The sequence below is a fragment of the Lissotriton helveticus genome, chromosome 12 (genome assembly GCF_964261635.1).
Source record: "Lissotriton helveticus chromosome 12, aLisHel1.1, whole genome shotgun sequence".
NCBI lineage: Eukaryota > Metazoa > Chordata > Amphibia > Caudata > Salamandridae > Lissotriton > Lissotriton helveticus.
In genome coordinates this window covers 833416368-833436888 of record NC_136073.1, presented here as the reverse complement: position 1 = coordinate 833436888, position 20521 = coordinate 833416368, and the positions used below count along the sequence as shown (strand labels likewise).

The 20521-nt window shown below is 47.9% G+C and overlaps 2 protein-coding genes across 10 annotated transcripts in view; both read left to right on the top strand.

Moving 5' to 3' along the window:
- Positions 1-20521, top strand: part of RANBP3 (RAN binding protein 3) — a 355000-nt gene that overhangs the window by 291252 nt on the left and 43227 nt on the right. The window lies entirely within an intron of this gene.
- On the top strand, positions 989-20394 carry LOC144799283 (uncharacterized). Its single transcript, XM_078670523.1, has 3 exons — positions 989-1188; positions 9684-10762; positions 20318-20394. The coding sequence occupies exons 1-3, from the start codon at positions 989-991 to the stop codon at positions 20392-20394; spliced, it is 1356 nt and encodes a 451-aa protein (XP_078526649.1).

Below are 20521 nucleotides of genomic sequence, written 5' to 3'. Positions count from 1 at the left end.
TCCGGCTACTGTCATTCCAGTCTTGCCACGTCAGGAAAAAATACAAGGCCCCTGACGACAGTCCAGCATCCTTAACAGGTCAACCAAAGCCGGATTCTGTGATCTCTCAGGCGGCTCAGAGAAAGTCACGCAACCCTTCTTCGCCCCTTACTACTCCTCCTGATAAGGAAGGCAGACGCCTAGATAGTGCTGGGAAAAGATTTTCCTCGATGGCAAGTCTTTTGATTAGAGCGGTGAATGCGTTGGCGATACTTGGCAGGTATGATCGTCAGATGTGGTGTGACATCTCACCATATGTAGACCAGCTGCCTCAGGAGTCCAAGGTGAAAGAAAATCTTGCAGGAGGGAGAGTGTACATCAGCTGAGATTATCGACTGCGCAATGGACATTGCCACAACGGCGTTCCGCTCGCTAGCAGTCGCAGCTGTTCTTCGTCGCCAAGGCTGGCTAAAGGCGACATGGTTCCGGCCGGAGGTCCAAAACGAAATCCTAGACCTTCCGTTTGATGGGGACGCATTATTTGGTAAACATATTGATGAGGCCATCCAAGACATCAAGAAGGATACAGAAACAGCAAGATCCTTTGGAACCCTACAATATCGAAAGGTTCCTTTCCGTGGAGCCTGCGGAAGAAGTACTACAACCTACAGGGGTTCATACCAGCAGCAACAATATCCTTCTTATAGTTCAACGCCTCAGTCTTATCGTCCATCTTACCATCAAAGACGAGGCCAGACCTCTTCTTTCTCTAGGTCTAACTCTAGAGGGAAACCGAATCGCCAGGGGCGTGACACCACTAAGCGACAATAGCGGCGTACTGGCTCTTCCTGCTGTACCCGCCTCCCCGACAACATCTGTGAGGGGCAGGGTATCTCAATACATCCACAACTGACAACGGTTAACATCAGACAGTTGGGTACCCAACATCATTCAATGTGGCCATACGCAGGAGTTTGTTCATCTTCCACCTTCCAAGACACCTGCCGCCATGTCTTCGAAACATCTGCGTCTTCTGCGGCTCGAAGTTCATCAGGTGCTCATCAAGGGAGCTGTAGAGCCAGACCCCTTTTCTCAGAAGGGGGAGGGTTTCTACTCCAGATTTTTTCTAGTCAAGAAGACGCTGGAGAAGTGGCACCCCTTTTTAGATCTCTGGGAGCTGATCACCTATCTCATAAGACAATCCTTTCGGTTGGTGTCTCTCCAGGACATTTTACGTCTCCTCAACCCGTGGGACTTTATGGCCACTCTCGATCTCGAGGATAAGTATTTTCACATACCCATTCATCCAGCCCACAGGAGGTTTCATCGGTTTACAGTAGCCAAGAGCCACTTCTAGTTCAAGGTTCTACCTTTTGGACTTCGGTCTGCTCTGAGGATCTTTACCAAAGGGCTGGTGCCGGTGGCAGCCTTTCTCAGGAAGCAACATTTTCAGATCTTCCCCCTACCTGGACGATTGGTTGCTGAAGGCCCCGACCAGACGTGCAGCGAAAGAAACAGTTGATGCATGCACGCGTCTGTTCAGCAATCTTGGCCTCACTCTCAACAGGGAGAAGTTAATTCTCTGTCCGTCCACGGAAGCGCGATTCCTAGGGGCCATCCTGGACACGTCTCTCAACAAGGCTTCTCCATCTCTTGAAAGACCAGAGAAACTGATGTCCGTGGCTCAGCTGTTGCGAGGAAGAAAGTATCTTTCAGTTCGCCGTTACAAATCCCTGCTAGGAACAATTTCCTCTTGCATTCCTATAATACCTCACTGCAGGTTGCGGATGCGTTCACTTCAGAAACAGCTCGACCTGCATTGGCGACAAGTAGATGGATGTTTGACGACAAGGTGGTGACATCCGGCTATGAAAAAGGCCGCCTTGTGGTGGACGAAGAAAGAAAATATATCCCAAGGTCTATCCTTCGTAATCAATCCAGCTCCTCAGGTAGTCACTACAGATTCCTCGCTTGAAGGCTGGGGCGCGGTGCTACAGGACTTGCATGTAAGCGGACATTGGTTGCCATAGCACCGCCTTCTCCATTTCAATCTCCTGGAACTCAGGGCGATTCGTCTGGCACTACAGGCCTTTCTTCCACGGCTGCAGGGATCAGCGGTTCTCATCTGCCCAGACAACACCATGGCCATGCACTATATAAACAAAGAAGGGGGTTCCAGATCTCGTCCGTTGTCACAAGAAGCCCAGAAGATTTGGGAGTGGGCTATCCTTCACAAAATATCACTGAAGGCGGAACATCTTCCAGGAGTACTAAACGAAAAGACGGACCTGCTCAGCAGGATGTCGTCAGTCAGTCACAAATTGGAACTGAACCAAGACTGTCTTGGAGGAAATTTTTCATCTGTGGGGCAGACCCTCAATAGACCTCTTTGCCACCACGGAGAACAAAAAATGCCAGTTTTACGCCAGCAAACTACACCATCACGGATCGCTGGGGAATGCGCTTTCGATAGCCTGGTCAGGTGCATTTGTATATGCTTTTCCCCCCATCCCATTGATGCCCAGAATACTCAGGAAGATCAAAACTGAGCCGTGCAGGATGGTCCTAATGGCTCCAGCTTGGACGAGGCAGTTCTGGTTCACGGAACTTCACCTCTCCCTGGACCCTCCACGGCCACTACGGACAGTCCCAGATCTTCTCACGATGTTCCAGGGCCAGGTCTGGCACCCGGACCCTCGCTCTTTGCACCTGTCAGCATGGCTCCTGAGCAGCGAGAGTTTCTTGGGCTAGATCTCTCAGAGGAGATTAAGGAGGTTCTCTCTCAGGCCAGAGCTCCTTCTAATAACAAGATATACCGTTTAAAATGGAAGCGATTCTGTATCTGGTGTCAGCAGGAGGGTTTCGACCCTTTTTCATCTCAACCTCACCAAGTTCTTCCTTACTTCCTGTCATTGGCTAAAGCGGGGCTGGCTCATTCATCCACAAAGGTTCATTTGGCGGCAGTTTCTCGCTATAGACACTGCATCTGGACCTTCTCTCTGGACAGCCAAGATTGTTAAGCAGTTTCTCAAAGGCCTCTTTAGAGTCTTTCCTCAAGTGCGGTCTCCACCTCCTAAGTGGCATTTGAATTTGGTTCTCACCCCGCTGATGAAGCACCCCTTTGAGCCGATTCATCGAGCAGATCTGAAATTTCTCTCTGGGAAGGTGGCATTTCTTGTAGTGCTCACTTCTACAAGAACAATGGGTGAGTTACAAGCTCTTACGATCCAAGAACCCTTCCTTCAATTCAAGAAGAATACAGTGATTCTAAGGACTTATCCAAGGTTCATACCTAAGGTGCCTGCGAACTTTCATTTAAATGAGCAGGTGATTCTTAAGGCTTTCTTTCCTCAGCCCTCTATACCGGCGGAAAGAGCACTCCACTCTCTGGATGTGCAGAGATGTTTAGAAGTTTTATCTGGACCGTACTAAAGACTTCCGAAAATCTTCTCAACTGTTTTTCGTTTAGCGCTCCCCGCAAGGGCTTGCCCCTGTCCAAGCAGGGGATTGCTCGGTGGGTGGCCAGTGCTATACGTTTGTCATTCAGCAGTGGGCAAACCCCTGGAGGGTAGAGTCCGAGCACATTCTACCAGGTCCATGGCTTCCTCTATGGCCCTCTTTGCTGGGGTTCAGATCAAAGATATCTGCAGGGCTGCAACTTGGAGCAGCACTCACAACTTCACAAGGCATTACTACCTGGAGGCCTTGACACAGGAAGACACGGCGGTGGGCCAGGCAGTCCTGAGGAACCTCTTCCATTGAGTGGTGAGCTTTCCTTTTCTTCCCTCCTGCCTTTCTTTCTTGTTATTGGCACATTTTGATTTTGAGTTTACATGTGCATTTGCCATTTATTCTTAAATGTTATTGCACGGTTTTTAATGTTCTTTTGCTTGCTGCATTTAAAAAAAAAGAGAAAGAGGAGAGGGAGACACAACAATGAGAGAGCAAAATGTGCTTCTGACTGCTCGCTACTCTGATTCAAGCATGGTAATCTATGAAAGTTCCAATACTGGAGTACGAAAACAAGCTACTTACCTGTAACTTTGGTTCTCCAGTATTAGAAACTTTCATAGATTCCCATGCGACCCACCCTCCTCTCCTGGGAAAGCTCAGCCTTCAGTCTCTGGTTAAAGTTTTACACAACGTATACGAAAATCTGAGGGTCTCTCAGCAAGGTTCTAGAGGGTGAGGCTGTTTTGATTAGTTGTTCAGAATTGTTTGGGATCTTTTGCATAATGAGGTGGATAGATTGCAAAAGGAGAATGGGCCTAGGCCTAGTTTCTTCTTTTGTAATGTTTTTTTACCGCTATTTTATGTATACCGAGGCTCCCATCTCGACGACTGGGAATGATTCAAGCATGGGAATCTATGAAAGTTTCCTATACTGGAGAACCAAAGTTACAGGTAAGTAACTTGTTTTCATATGTGTACTTTTACTTCGTTTATGCAAGTGTTACAGTTGGCTTTTATAGTTACTATTTTTCTTTTTTTATTACTTTTTTGTCTATATGACGCAAGCGATATTAGTAGCATCCAGGCACTCAGATATACTAAAGTGGAGAGGGGGATATGGAGTAGTATCAGACGAGAAGATTGTCACCGATAGATGTCAAGTTGTGATAACTATGAATAAGAACAAATATGTGTCTTGCGAGCTGTCCTCAAGACATTTTGGAGTTTTCCGAAGTATGCCTCAACGCAAAGGAATCTAACATCACTTTTTCTCCATACGGTCAGAACAAAAATGTTGGATTCTGTAACTATAGTTTATTTTGTGAGGCCTACCTGTAATATTTGGTCTTGGGTTTAGCATTCCCAGCCAGTATTTACACAGCAGTCAGTGCAGATATTTTCAAGCTATGGAAGAAGTCAGCTGCTTAGTTTGCCTATTATTTAGAGGGAAAACTTAATTATGATACAATGGTCAGTCTTGAAGCAGGTGATTGTCCAGGGTAGGGAAATGCCATTGTCTCATTTAAATGAAGAAAGTGCAAGGTCAGTATTGTATTTTGGAAGCATTGTATAATCTAGACCAGGGTTTGCTAGGGAAAGTAATATGTCTGCCTTGTCATGAATGTTCATTTTATTTTGTAAACGTTCAGCAATGGAATTAGATAAAGGTGTTTGTTTATGTTCTGGGCTCAGATGTTGATCGGCAAAGTCAGCTGTAAAAGTATAAGCTCTTCATCTACAATGTCTCTGCCACATTAAACATTTGATGTTGCATTGTTGGTGCCCTTGAGAGTAATCAGCCGAATAAATGAGAGGTATGATTGTCAAATTCTAGAAGCGAAACTTCTATTTTGGATCCATTGATGTTTAACTAGTTGCTTTGTGTGAGAAGTTGGCCTGATATGCAGTGCTCACTATTCTAGTGATCACTATGTATCAGTCCAAACAACCCTTATTGATGATTGGTTGTAAGTCAACCTTATAGACCAGCTATCCTAGTAGCATGGATACGAGCAGTCTAAGGCTAAGACTCTAGAGGGCGTGTTAAGCCAGCTGTTTTACCATCACATTACCCCTTGAACACCAAGTGAAAGTGCAAATTGCAAAGTTACTGTTCTCGGGCGAACCCGACTAGGTGGGTCGAAAACAAGGGTGGATCCGAACACTTAGTGTTGGACTATGCTGAAGCACCGGAGTACTTGGTTTACCTAGCCCAGGGGCTGCGGCTGCATAGGGTTCAAGTTGCGTCGGAAACCCTCGTTGAAGATCCAGGAGCCTGAAGAAAGAAGTTGCTGGCAGGCGGCCAGTGAAGAAGTTCGTGGTGATCCAAGCCTGGATCAGGGAAGAAGAAGACCTGTAAGCAGAGGGGACCAAGTTCTGAATCACTAGCCAGTGATTTAGGTGGGCACCAGGATGGCACCGGACGAAGTCACCTCAGCCAGGTGTGTGGGCGCTGCTGGGCTCTGCAGTCTCTCGGACCAGGAGGCGTTGTCGGCGACCAGGATGGAGGTGCGAGCTGTCCCACGAAGGTCTCTGCTGTCGACGTCGCTGGACCCAGGATTGGGCAACAAGTCTTGGCAAATGCAAGGCCCACGCGGTGGACCTAAAATGGCGTCTTGAGTGGACCAGGAGGGTCCAGGGTGCTCCTCTTTTGGAGGGGAGCAAGGGCTAGTCTGGAGCAACCAGACCAGCAGTGGTTGTCGTCGTGGAGCGTCGTGAGAGGGCCACTAGCCAACGGGCAAGCGACCTGGACAACGCGGTGAGCAGCAAAGAGCAGAAGGGCCCCACGCAGATCTCGTGGATGCAGGGGGGCTGAACTTCGGTGCTGGAGCTGCTCAGGGTCGGGGCTTCTCTTACCCCAAAGCACTCAGTCGAGGGTCACTCGGTGGTCGTGCTGGACAAGCGTCGTGCAGTTCTGAAGATGGCCGGTCCCTCGAGGTCTCGTCGCACCCACGGATCACAGCTGGGCTGATGATGTAGGTTGAGGTCAGAGGTGCCAGGGAAGCCGGTTCTCGTCGTGCTGGAGCAGTCTTGATCCGGAGGAGAGACTGGCAACAAACCGCGATGCTTGGTTGGTGCCTGCTGCTGCAGGGTCACTACTCCTTAGTCACAAGGGAGAATCTTGGGAAGAAGTCTTGAGTTCCTTTCGTGGAAAGTAGTTTCAGGATTCAAAGATGATCTGATTTGGAAGGGGGCCAGTTCCTACCTTTATCCTGAAAAAAGGGGCTGGCACGCGAAGTCCTGCCCTATGGGTGGGACCAGGAGGGGGGTGGTTACACCCCTCTCCTTTGGCGGGCTTTCCCCAGGTCAGGGGCTGGAGTGCCCCTGGAACTGGTTCCAGCCGGCCTATGCACAGTGAGCACCGGGGTGCCACTTGCAGTCACCTTCCTCTAAAGCCCTGCCTACCTAGGATACACAAAATCCTGTCTGGGACGGTGCTGGCACCGCCCCTGGCAGGAAACCCTTTGTCCTTGCCTCCTGGGCTGGGAGGACTCCCAGCAGCAGGAGGGCAGACTTGTGTCTCGGTGGCAGCATCCATTTTGTGGAGCTAAGGCTCTGTCTAACTTTAACCGGGGTTACAGGTTACATACATGTCGTGTCCCTCTAGAAGGGTGGAATGCTAACCCCGTCGCCAGAATTGGCGAGGGGTTAGTATTCCAATTCGTATGACACCTTACTCGACATGTTTTGATAAAGCGATACCAGAGTTGGCATATAACCGCGAGGATTATAATGCACTTAAGAGTATATGGTATGCGATATCATGGAAACGGCTAAGGGATGGATCCCGAAAGCCGCAGACAGGCTCAGCTCATGCCAGAGCACTATCTCACATGATTCCAAGCACTCTGCCTTCAGGATTGTCAAGGCCTGCCATAGGAGTGACTGATAGGAGATCTGTGTGTCCATTTTAGGGTTAGATATAGGTATACTATATCTAAAGCAAAGGGTGATTACACCACCTTGCCCCAGCTGTCGTGCAGCCAGTTGTGTCAGATTTGGATGGCCAGCCAGGGGTGGCATAATACATGCTGCAGCCCCTGGTAGGCCCTGGGTACGCCTATGCCCTGGGTACCTAAGGTACACTGTACAGGGACTGATAAGGTGACTCAGTATCCAATTAGATATGTACCTAGGGTACATGGAATCCATTTTACAGAGAGAGCAGTAGGCCTGGGGTCCTGAATAGCAGGGCCCCAGGTCAACTAAGTCAGAAAACCAGCAAAACACCAGGCAAAAAGCTGGGGGCAACCATAGTCAGGGATCTACCTTCCTACACTTTGCATCCAGTATTTTGGCATCAACTTCCAAATTACACCTCAAACTATATTTAGATCTGGAGGCTGTTATGAAAAAGTGCCCTCTTTCTGTATGGTTGCCCCCACTTTTTGCTGAATTGCTGATGTGCTTTGACTGAGTGTGCCCTGGGCTCCTACTAATCGGGTACCCAGTGCCTATGTTCTTTCCCTAAAACTGCATTGAAGCCTAAAACCAATTGGCATCTCTGGTCACAGGTCAGTCCCTGGTAAATGGTACCACAGGTACCTAGGGCACTGTGTCCAGAGACGGCCTTCAAGGGTTGCAGCACTTATTGTGCCACCCTTAGAGGCCCTGTACCATTACACTCACATACTGCCTTTGCAGGCTGTGTGTTTTGGTGCAGAACAAAGTGGGGAGGATCGACTTGGCAGTCATCTCTGTGTGCCATGCCTACAACCCACTGCCCTGGTGTGAGAAAGTGGCTCTATATGTACTGGTCCAAAGTAAGGTACCGTGTGTATAGAGTCCACAATCCCCAGAGGTGTAACAGAAAGTTAAGTCAGGGCTGACCTTACTCTCTAAAGTGGTAGCTTGGTTGAGCAGTAAGGCAGTACCAGAAGACCGTGTAAAGCATTTGTTGTACACACTCAGTCAGCAAAAGGTTTCACACACTCAAGAACTGAACAATCGGCCAATTGTTTTTATATCCAAAGATATAGTTGTTTTATTTTTAGAACCAACAGGTATCAAAATGTTCGAGGCATATGGGCTGCAGATGGTACATTTATGAATAGATCGCCATCTGGTGTTGGGCTCGGATGATTGCACTTGTTTTTCTTCTGGAGAAGTGTTTGTCGTCATCGATGACTCCTCCTCTTGGTGTTAGTGCGCATGGACATCGGCTCCATCCTTAGATTGTTTTTTTCCGCCATCGGGTTCGGATGAGGATCGAAGCGCTCCGGACCGACTTCGATAAAGAAGGTTATATTCGGCGCGTAACCCTTTCCAATTCGACGGTATTGTTATCGAACGCGACTTCACTTCCATCCCGACGCGTTTCGAAGAACGACGACTACGAGAAGACGACGTAGTCCAGCCCGGAGTCCATGGAAAGGACTCCATTCAAAAAATGTCCAACGTGTGGTGCTAAGTTCCCACACAAGGACCTACACGAGGTGTGCAACCTCAGCTTGTCCCCTGAACACGAATCCAGGGACTGTGACGCCTGTGCAGCATTTTCCTCAAAATCGACGATTAGAAACCGTCGAGCTCGAAGACACGAGGTATCGAGAATGCAGTCACAAGCAATCCCGGAGCTGTTTGAGGACCAGCACCTAGAAGAGGAGGAAGAGGAGGTCGACGAGGCGGGGTCAGAAGCGGACGAGTCCGACGTCGAGGAAATCAACGTCCAACAAACCGTGAGTGACGACGTCCCGTTACCCAAGAACAGACCCCGCACGGTGTCGACCCCGCCCTCGAGCCCGGTCAGACAACCGAAAAAAGTTTCCGACGCCCCGCCTTCGGGCCCGGCAACGAAACCGAAACACTCGGTCTCCCATCATGGTGGTTCCGATAAACGACCCACCACGACATCGACACCGAAGCTCCATGTCAAGGAAAGCTCGAAGTCGAGACAGTCCATGTCGACACCAAAACACGTTTCGACGTCGAAGACATCCTCGATGCCGAAAGCATCGGATCCGAATAAAATCTCGGTGTCGAAAATACAAATGGACAGTCAGAAGAAAAAACACCTTTCGGACCCGAAAACTGCGGTACAGACACAGGAATATAAAACAGATCCTAAACAAAAGACTCTGTTTATTGATCCACAAACTGGCAAGGTAGTCACAGAACTACCTAAAAAGAGGAAGAATGAACAATCGGACGACGACAACTCCTCCGAAGAAGAGAACAATGGGGATGAATACAACTCCTCCCCCTTCTCCACAACCTAGAGACACACCCTCTTCTCCTCTTCCTCACACTAGGCCAACTAAACCTTTCACACGCCCATCCACACCTACAACAGATGTAGATAGTGACACAGGAGAGGGAGAACATCCTGGGGATGATGAAGACACAATCCCAGAGGAGGCAGACCCATGGGAGGAGTACAATGTAGGGTCAGATAATGACAACGACCCTGAATTGTATCCCTCAAAACCCTCACCACCTGATGATAATACTGGGTTTGCACAATTAATTAATAGAGCAGCAAAATACCACAAGGTAGACCTACATGCAGAACCTCAAATTGAGGACTTCTTGTTAGAAACACTACCTGCTGCACAAAGAACATCAGGAACATTACCAATGCTTAAAGGCCTACTTAGTCACACATCAGAGATATTCAAAGACCCGGTGAGGGCTAGAATATTAAACCCAAGAATTGATAAAAAATATAAGGCAGCTCCAAAGGACCCAATATTTATCAAGGGACAAATTCCTCTAGACTCACTAGTGGTCACAAACGCTCGTAAGAGAGCAAACTCTTTATCTACAGGAGAAGCTCCACCTCCTGACAAAGAGTCGAAACTAATAGATGCCTCTGGCAAGAGAGTAGCATCCCAAGCGGCAAACAGCTGGCGCATAGCTAATACGCAAGCATTACTTGCAAGGTATGACAGAGCTCATTATGATGAATTAGAAAAACTCATCACGCATCTCCCCAAAGAACATCAAAAGATAGCAGATCAGCTCATACAGGAAGGAAAGATAATTACTAACACTTCCATTAAGTGCGCCCTAGACGCAGCAGACACTGCAGCAAGATCCATAAACACAAGCATCATGATAAGGAGACATGCATGGCTCAGAGTCTCAGGGTTCAAACAAGAAGTACAAACATCCTTATTGAACCAGCCTTTTGATGAGAAAACACTTTTCGGATCAGGGACAGATGAGGCCTTAGAAAAGATGAAAAAGGACACGGAAACGGCTAAATCAATGGGAGCATTGCAACAGCCCACCCAAAGAGGTTCCTTTCGTAGGTCCACCTATAGAGGAGGATCCAAAAATACAGGCACAAGCCAGCAACAGACCTCTTTTACACCAACATCACCCAGAGGTAATGCTAGGGGCAGTTACAGAGGTAACAACAACAAGGGTAGGGGTCGCGGAAACAACAACAACCGCAACTCTCCAACCCCAAAACAGTGACTTCATACAGCTCCCCCCAGACCACATAACACCGGTCGGGGGACGCCTATCACAGTTCCTACCTGCCTGGGAAAACATCACATCAGACAGGTGGGTGAGACAAATTATCCAACATGGTTATTGCCTAGAACTCACAGCTACCCCACCAAACATCCCCCCCAGACAGCGTCCAATGAAACAAGATCATCTGACACTGTTAAAACAAGAAGTACTATCCCTGCTAGAAAAGCATGCCATAGAGAAGGTTCCACAGCACCAACAAGGAACAGGAGTATACTCCCTATACTTCCTAATTCCCAAAAAGGACGGGTCTTTAAGGCCAATATTGGACCTAAGACCTCTCAACGCATACATAAATTCGGAACATTTCCACATGGTCACGCTCCAACAAGTACTTCCTTTACTGAAGAAAGGGGACTTTCTTTCTACACTGGATCTAAAAGACGCTTACTTTCATATCCCGATTCACAAAGCCCACAGGAAATACCTCAGGTTTGTGGTAGACGGACAACATTATCAGTTCAAAGTCCTTCCGTTTGGTGTCACAACGGCACCAAGGGTGTTCACAAAATGCCTAGCAGTGGTGGCAGCTCACCTAAGAAGACAACAAATACATGTCTTCCCCTACTTGGACGACTGGCTAATAAAGGCCAAGTCACAAGAGGAATGTCTTCAGAACACACAAAAGACAATTCACCTGCTTCACCAGCTAGGGTTCACGGTGAACTACAAAAAGTCACACCTGCAACCAAGCAAGGTTCAACAATATCTGGGGGCTACTATAGACACAGAAAAAGCCAAAGTATACCCCAATCCAGCCAGGATACAAACAATGCTTACAATCATTCAAAGATTCCAGCCACAACACTCACTAGCGGCGAGAGTGTTCATGCAGCTATTAGGGATGATGTCATCCTGCATACTGCTAATACCATATGCCAAACTACAAATGCGTCCACTACAAGAATGTTTAGCGACACAGTGGAATCAGGCTCAAGGACAGATTACAGATCTGGTGTTGGTAGACGACCGCACACACCGCTCTCTGAAGTGGTGGAACACAACAAACATTACCAAGGGGCGGTCGTTCCTAGAACCAATTCCACAGGTGACAATAACAGCGGACGCATCGCTCACTGGATGGGGAGCACATATGGAGAAATACACAGTGCAAGGAAGGTGGAGTGTGCAGGAAAGAACACTGCACATCAATCATCTAGAACTACTAGCAGTGTTTCTAGCATTGAAAGCCTTTCAAATACATGTTACCGACAAAGCAGTCCTGATCAGAACAGACAACATGACAGCAATGTATTATATTCAAAAACAGGGGGGGACGCACTCTCTCCAACTATCCAGACTAGCACAGGAAATTTGGAGATGGGCCATTCCTCAAAACATCTATCTGTTAGCCGAACACCTACCAGGAGTCCAAAACCAGATAGCAGACATCTTAAGCAGACAGTCAGAACAAATACACGAATGGGAACTGCACCAACAAATACTGCAGCCATTCTTCCAAAGATGGGGACAACCAGAGATAGACCTCTTTGCCACTCATCAGAACGCAAAATGCCAAAGCTTCGCGTCCAGGTACCCACACCACCTGTCACAGGGCAATGCGTTATGGATAAATTGGTCCAACAAATGTGCATACGCTTTTCCCCCTCTCCCACTAATCCCATTAGTGGTCAGAAAGCTGCAACAGCACTCAATGACCATGATACTAGTAGCACCCACGTGGGCACGACAACCGTGGTTCACCACGCTCCTGCAACTCTCACAAGTGCCACACCAAAAGCTAAGAATTCTACCCATGCACCTTACACAGAACCATGGAGAAATAATGCACCCAGATCCCACACAACTGAACCTAGCAATCTGGCTCCTGAAATCCTAGAATTTGGGTACCCCCAAATTGCATGGAGATAATTAAGCAAGCGCGACGTCCCACCACCAGAGCATGCTATGCAGCTAAGTGTAAGAGGTTTGCTATACACTGTACCACTAACAATATCAACCCTCTGGACGTATCAACAAGGGAGATTATTTGCTACTTACTACACTTACAGCAATGTAATCTCGCGTACACATCTATCAGAGTACATCTAGCAGCTATAGCAGCGTACCTACAAAACAGGCAGCATATATCCCTGTTCAGAGTGCCAGCGATAAAAGCCTTCATGGAAGGCCTTAAAAGAGTCATTCCACCAAGATTACCACCTTCCCCGGTCTGGAACCTCAACGTAGTACTCACCAGACTAATGGGACCACCTTTCGAACCTATGCATAGGTGCGAGATACAATTCCTTACATGGAAGGTGGCTTTCCTTATAGCCATTACCTCAAAAGAGCCATTTTGTACTACATAGAAAGGACACAAAACTTCAGGAAAACGAAACAACTATTTGTAGCATTTTCCCCAACACATAAGGGCAATCCTATCTCTAAAGCGGGCATCGCTAGATGGATTGTAAGATGTATACAAATATGTTACATGAAAGCAAAAAGAACATTAACTGTTCCTCCTAGAGCTCATTCTACACGGAAGCTAGGAGCATCTATGGCATTCTTAGGGAACATTCCCCTAGATGACATATGTAGAGCAGCAACTTGGTCTACACCACATACAATTACAAAACACTACTGTGTTGATGTGCAGGCTACACAACAAGCCAGAGTGGGCCAAGCTGTACTAAAAACTCTATTTCAAACAGTTGCGACAGACACTGGTGACCACCGCTAGGGAGGTAACTGCTGTATAATCTATTCATAAATGTACCATCTGCAGCCCATATGCCTCGAACGGAATATGCTACTTACCAGTATGCATCTGTTCTTGGCATAAAGGGATGCAGAGTGGTACATGCCCTCCCTGCCTCCCCGGAAACCTGTGTCTGTCCCAACATTATCTTATTTAGATACACTTACATGGGCATATCTTTATGTATTCTACTACACTACTCCATCTAACCCTACTATGGCAAAACAATCTAAGGATGGAGCCGATGCCCATGCGCACTAACACCAAGAGGAGGAGTCATCGATGACGACAAAGACTTCTCCAGAAGAAAAACAAGTGCAATCATCCGAGCACAACACCAGATGGCGATCTATTCATAAATGTACCACTCTGCAGCCCTTTATGCCAAGAACAGATGCATACTGGTAAGTAGCATATTCCATACTTTCCTCGATATGAGTACTCTCATGTAATTACTTTGCAAAGAGGCAATAAACTTTGTAAATACAATTGGTACAATGGTTGCATTAGGCAACACAATTCTAAACACAATTTAACATTGAGCTCAATGGGTTTTTCTACATAAATGCAGCTGATTACTTTATCGATTACTTTTGTAACTCCTGGACTGTATCCTAGATTCAGGCCTGGGGTCTAAGCCGAAAACAGTTTAGTAAAAACGTTTTAGTTATTGCAATGATTTTGAAAGAATAAAAGGGTATTTTAAAAGTTCACACAAACTTTTCAGTGAAAATCTAGCAATGTTGTCCAATGGGAGAAAATTCAGGTTACAGGTAAAGTATGTTCTTGTTACTTTTGTAATCCAGTACTGGGCTCCTAGGTCCAGCACTTAAGACAGGTAAGTAATTATGTTTCAGTAGTAGGTGCGAATTTTAAGGAAAGTTTTCGAAAGTAGACACTTAGAAGAAATTTCATAGAAAAGCAGACAATGGATTCCTATGGAGAAAATTCAGGTTACTAGTAAACACGGTTATGATTACTTTTGCGGTTCAGTACTTGACTAAAAGGTACAGTACTGGCTTCTCACCTGATAACAGGTGAGTACTAAGGAATTCGTTATTTGGCTGATTTTAGATTAATATTTTAAAGTTTCAAAACTTCACACAGAAGATTTTTTGAGTCAAACCAGTCAATGTTATCCTACGGCAGGAAAGTGAGTCATCGGTTTTCAGGGGAGTACTCGACTGGTGAAGTTAAGGTTCTGGGCATAGACTATGGGGTTCCCCAGGGTCAGGTAGGTACAGTTGGTACCCCCGCAGCGGCACAAGGGCGGCAGGGTGCAGAGGTAGTTAGGCCCAATGTTATCCAATGAGAGGCAGGGGGCCTTCGGTTGGTGGCTGCTGGCTAGCAGGCCACGCTACTGTGGGAGCTGGGCTCCTGGTCACTTTCTCAGGGCAAATGGGGACGTAGGATAGGTTACAGGTTGCACTGCCAGGGGCACTCGGGCGGCAGGGTGCTTTTGAGCCGTCGGGCGCTCAATGTTATTCAATGACGATCTTGAAAAGGGAACAAAGGCTGCAGGCTAGGGGACGGAGGATCTTCTGGAGCGACCAACACTTCGAGGGGTAAGTTGGGATCTTGGAGGATAGGTAGGCACCCAGGAGTTGGGCACAGGGGGCTGTGGGGCGCTGGGTGCAGGGGTGTCTTTTGAGGTCGGTAAATCTTACCCCTGCTGGTCGTGGTCGGAAGGGTCCTTTGTCCCGAGACTGCAGGGGTCGTCGAGGAGGGTCCTTGGGCACTGGATTCCAAGTCAGATTCGCCAGGGAGACGTCCTCAGAGTCTTGATTCACTCCGGCACAGGCCAGGCTTGGCGGGTGCAGAGTGTGCAGGGTTCGTGGTTCCGGGCTGATGCCAGGGCTTATTACTTGCTTTGAGCAGTACCACTGCTCGTGGGAGACCCAGGTAGTCAGAGTCAAAAGGCAGTCCGGTCCTCCGGGGTTTTTGAGGTTGCTGACCACTGGAGATGCCGGGGTTTATCAGGAGCAGGTTTGAGGGTCGACAGGCCGGTAGGGCTGGGGCCAAATCAGTTGGTGTCTTCCTCTTTTTAGCAGCAGCTCTGCGGCAGGTCTTCGTGTTCCTTGATCTTCTTTCTTGTTTCGTAATCTGGATCTGTGGAAAATGGTTCAGGGTGCCCCTAAATACTGAATTTAGGGGCGTTACAGGTAGGGCAAGGGCAGGGACCAATGGGTCCCTGTCCTGGGGTGGGTACACCCCCTAGCCTACTCCTCTCCTGTGGGAGGGGGGCAGGAGCCTTGCTGTGATTGGGCAGGGCTCCCCATCTTCAAGATGGCCCTGGCCCGGGGTTATTCTTCACCTCGCCTCTCCCACCTGAGGGGTGGGGTTGGCACAGGCTGGCACACCCCCCTTTCTGACGTAGGATTTCCCGCCAGAGTGGGGGTACAGCAAGTGGTCTGGAGAAGCTCACAAAGGCGGAATGCCTTTAAAGCTTCCCCTGCCCATCCTGGGGGAGGAGGCTTGGCACCTCGTCCCAGGATGTGCATTGTTGCAGGCCCAGGAGAGCGGGAGCTCTCCACCCAGGGGTCCAGCAACATGTCTGCTGTGTGGCAGCCTAGGTAGCCTCTCAGACAAGACGTGGAATATAGGTTTAGGTTTTAGGGGGAATCTCTAAGATGCCCTCTGTAGTGCATTTTACATTAAATCCCACACTGGCATGAATGTGGGTTTAATGTGCTGAGAAATTTGATATCAAACGTGTCAGGCTTCAGTGTAGCCATTATGGTGCTGTGGAGTTCGTAATGACAACCTCCCAGCACCATATACTCTTAATGGCATCACTGCACTTATAATGCCCAGGAATAGCCCTGGGTACTATAGGGGCACAGGACTCATGCACCTGTGCCCACACCTCTGGCATAGGGCACCCAGCTAGAGGGGTGGCTGATGTATGCCAGGGCAGTGGGTTTGTGGGCATGGCACACAGGGATGTGTGCCATGTCGACTCTTTGTTTAGTTTTGCACCAGGACACTCAGCCTGCAAAGGCAGTGTGTGTGTGTGTCAGGGTACAGGGCCCCTAAAGGTGGCACAATACGTGCTGCAGCCCTTCTTCTCTGGTCACAATGCCCTGGGTACCTAGGGTACCATTTACTAGAGGCTGACATGTGGCCAGAGATGCCAATTGGGTTTAGGCCTCAGTACAGTTTTTAGGGAAGGAACACAGGCCTTGGGTACCTGATTGGCAGGGACCCAGGGCACACCAAGGAAAAGTGCATCAGGTACCAGGCAAAAAGTGGTGGGGTCCTGCAACAGAAACTCACTTTCTCACACCTGGCATAGGTCAGTCACCCCTCTAGCAGGGTGCCCTATACCAGTGGTGAGGGTACAGGTGCATGAGCCCTGTACCCCTACAGTGTCTAAGTCCATTCTTAGACATTGTAAGTGCAGTGCTGCCATTAAGAGTATATGGTGCTGGGAGTTTGTCATTATGAACTCCACAACACCATAATGGCTACACTGAAAACTGAGAAGTGTGGTATCAAACTTCTCAGCACATTAAAGTCACACTGATGCCAGTGAGGGATTTAATGAAAAATGCACACAGAGGGCATCTTAGAGATGCCCCCTGAAAACGAACCTACCACTAGTGTCCAGGCTGAGTGGCTGCTTTCAGCTGCCACCATCAGACATGGTTCTGGACCCCTGGGTCGAGAGCCTGCAGCTCTCTGGGGCCTGAAACAATTCACATCCTGGGACGAGGTGCCAATCCTCCCCCCCCCCCCCAGGATGGGCAGGGTTCACGAAGGGGAAGCTTCAAAGTCCTGCCGCCTTTGTGAGCTTCCCCAGGCCATTTGCTGCTCCCAACAACTGCTCCCCACTGGTTCTGACCCCCACTTTGGGGTCATGAGAACCGACGAGAAAAACGATTGAGGAAGAGAGGTGTGCCCACCTCTGCCAACTCCACCTCTCGCAAGGGTGAAGCACAAGTTTTCAGTCCCCGCCATCTTGAAGATGGGGGGGACTCCGCTGGAGGGTGTCATTATAGGGGATGTACCCACCCCAGGGAAGGGACCCATTGGTCCTTACCTACCTGTAACGCCCCTAAATCTAGTATTTAGGGGCACCCCTGAACCTAGCTTCCTCAGACAAGAAGAAACTAGAAGAAGAAGAAGGCCCCAACAGCCGTGCAGAAGCTAACAAGAGGAAGATGCCCACTGACTTGGTCCCAGCCCCACCGGCCTGTCTCCACCTAGAACCTGCTCCTGCGATATCCCGGTGTGTCCTGCAACCAGCAACCTCGAAAACCCCGGAGGACCTGCCTGCCTCCAACCCCAAAGACTTTGTCTCCTGTGAACACCGGATTTGTTCATCTGCAACCTCTGGCCCCGGCCGGAAACCGTGAATCCGCACCACTCTGCACCTGCCGTCCACAGCCCGAGCTGGAGTGGGCAAGCACCAAAAGTAGGCCCATTCACCATCACTCCCCCCCGGGCGATCCTGACTCGAGATCCGTCGACCCCTGACCAGCCTCCACCTGAAGCCTAAATCCAGAAGGTCCCTTCAACCGCGACCAGGAGCTGGTAAGAAGATCTGACCCCAAAAGGCACCCCTGCACATGACGCCCCACGGCCTTGGGTGGCAGACGGTGCCTAACCAACCCCCAACTTACCTCTCGAAGTGGTGGTCGCACCCAGAAAACTTTTGTCCCCAAGCCTGCAGTGCTTTTATAAACCAGAGAATCCCCATTGAAAGCTACAGGGCTTCCAACCAAAACAGCACTCTGCACCCGGCCGCCCAGGTGCCGCTGAGGGTGCAACTTCTGTAGTGGGCTAAACTCCCATTTGCCTGAGCTAAAGCCCAGGAGCTTTTCTCCCACAACCTAGTGGCCTACTCGTAAGCAGCCAGTAACCAGAGGCCCCCTATCACCCGTTGGATAACATTGGGCCTCAGCACTCTGCACCCGGCCGCCCTAGTGCCACTGAAGGTGTAACTAAAGTGCATCCTTGACCCTGTAGGACCCCTGGGTCTAGCCCCAGAACCTCAACTCCCACTACCGAATATTTACCTCAAAACCGATAACACTATTTTGGTCCATAGGATAACATTGACTGTTTTTCTGTTAAAAGTTTCTAAGTGTGGAGTTTGAAAACTTAAAGACATTCTTTAAAATTGTACTGTTTAACAAAAAAGATTTTACTTTCCTGTTTACAGGTACTGTCCCAGAGTAGTATCCAGGTATACTACTCTGTGTAAGAAAAGTAATCTCAAAAGTAACTTGCCTGTAATCTTACTGAGAATCCCATTCAAAGTATATGTACTTTATTCTGAAAAGCATTGCATTATCAGTAACACTACTGTAATTAAATCAAAGTACATTTACAATCCAAACTGTTACAACCTGTATTTATTTATTTTATTTATAAAGTTTTATATAGCGCGAATATTTACTGCAAAGTACTTATCGCTTACCTATGCCAGGCTTGCTTGATTCTAGGTAATAAAATAACCAAAAGAATATTTTTATACAAAAACAATTGGTCTGAAGTTCAGTCTTTGAGTGTGTGGATTCATTTGCTGACTGAGTGTGCACAACAAATGCTTAACGCTGTCCTCTGATACTGCCTTACTGCTCGACCACACTACCACAGATATAGAGTGAGGTGCTATCTAACTTTACCCCTGCCTACCTTTGTGGTTACATTGGACTCTGTGCACACTATACCTCACTTTGGTATAGTATATACAGAGCCAGCTTCCTACAGCTGTTTGCATTCGTATGAGAGACTGTGCTGTGTCCCTGGCAGATTATGGTAGATGGGATGGAGCCATTCAAAAGCATACATATGAGTTGTCTGCTTGGCCTCTTGGCTTAGTTTTGATGGTCCCTGACAGATTATATCACCTCAGTGGAGGTGATCAGGACTTCCTGGTTGGCTGGGGTTGAGGGTTTGGAGTTTTAGAAATTGGTTACAGCAGGTGTAGGAAGCACCAGCTTCATACAGCAGGTAAATCAGGAAAGAAGTTGAGCAGCTCTTTCCGAATCTAAAAGTTGTTGGAGAAGATCTTTATTTAAGTAGTTTTTTTTCTTCAAATAGTCGTTTTTAGAGCAGTTGAGGGGCTATTTGGGTAATTTATTAGGTGTGCACCTCAGTTTGACTGTGCAAGAAGTCATGATTTAGCCCAACATCTTCCAAAAGAATCCATCCCTTAGAAACTAAGGTTGTTGCTTGATCTCAATTAGCATATTTCATTGGCAAATGTTTTTCTTTCCTTCAAGTAAAGTCTGGAAGTTGTCAGTTTTCGGATCCAGAATTTCCTGGGAGCAAAAAAATGTTTTGATTATGTTGGAAAGTGCTAGGAGAAAGGTGTTGCCCCAACCCTTTTCAAATTTCTCTCTAATCTAACTTTGAGTTAATAGTCGATGGCATAGCTTTCATCCATGGTCCACCTCCCCAGACAAGTGGATACTCCCATGGACTGATGAGGTTAAAGATCAATTTGCCCCACCTCAAGTTGGGTGAAATGTAGGTTGTCTATATTTTCTGCCAGACTTTGCAAGAATGAATCAAGAGGTAATTGAGTCAAATGTTGAACTCTCCCAATAGGGACTAGGCAGTTTGTAGTAGATCGAGGTGCTTTGTTTGGTCCAAGAAAATGGTCCAACCTCTGTTGGTATCAGCGAACATTGAGAAGGTGGTTCTGTGGGTGAATTTACTTATGGTTCCATTATATTTGTCCTGAAGCAACAAGTGTTGTCTCATTTCTGATGGGTCAGAATCTTCTGTTGAAAGTGTTCTCATCTGATCATTTTGTGCTCTAATGGAGTCCCAGGCCTGCTACTACGTTATTCAATTGTGGAACATTTGTACACAGCATTGGATCGTTTGTAGACGTTTAGGATTAGAATATCTCTGCTGTTGGGATGGTAGGCTGGGAAGAGCAGTCAT

What these genes read in the sequence shown, in the direction of transcription:
- LOC144799283 (XM_078670523.1), top strand. Translation starts at nt 989, where the DNA reads ATGTCTTCGAAACATCTGCGTCTTCTGCGGCTCGAAGTTCATCAGGTG. An exon ending in CTCATAAGACAATCCTTTCG is followed by an intron (nt 1,189 to 9,683) that starts GTTGGTGTCTCT and finishes TCCTCACACTAG; the next exon opens with GCCAACTAAACCTTTCACAC. An exon ending in TACACCAACATCACCCAGAG is followed by an intron (nt 10,763 to 20,317) that starts GTAATGCTAGGG and finishes TTTGTCCTGAAG; the next exon opens with CAACAAGTGTTGTCTCATTT.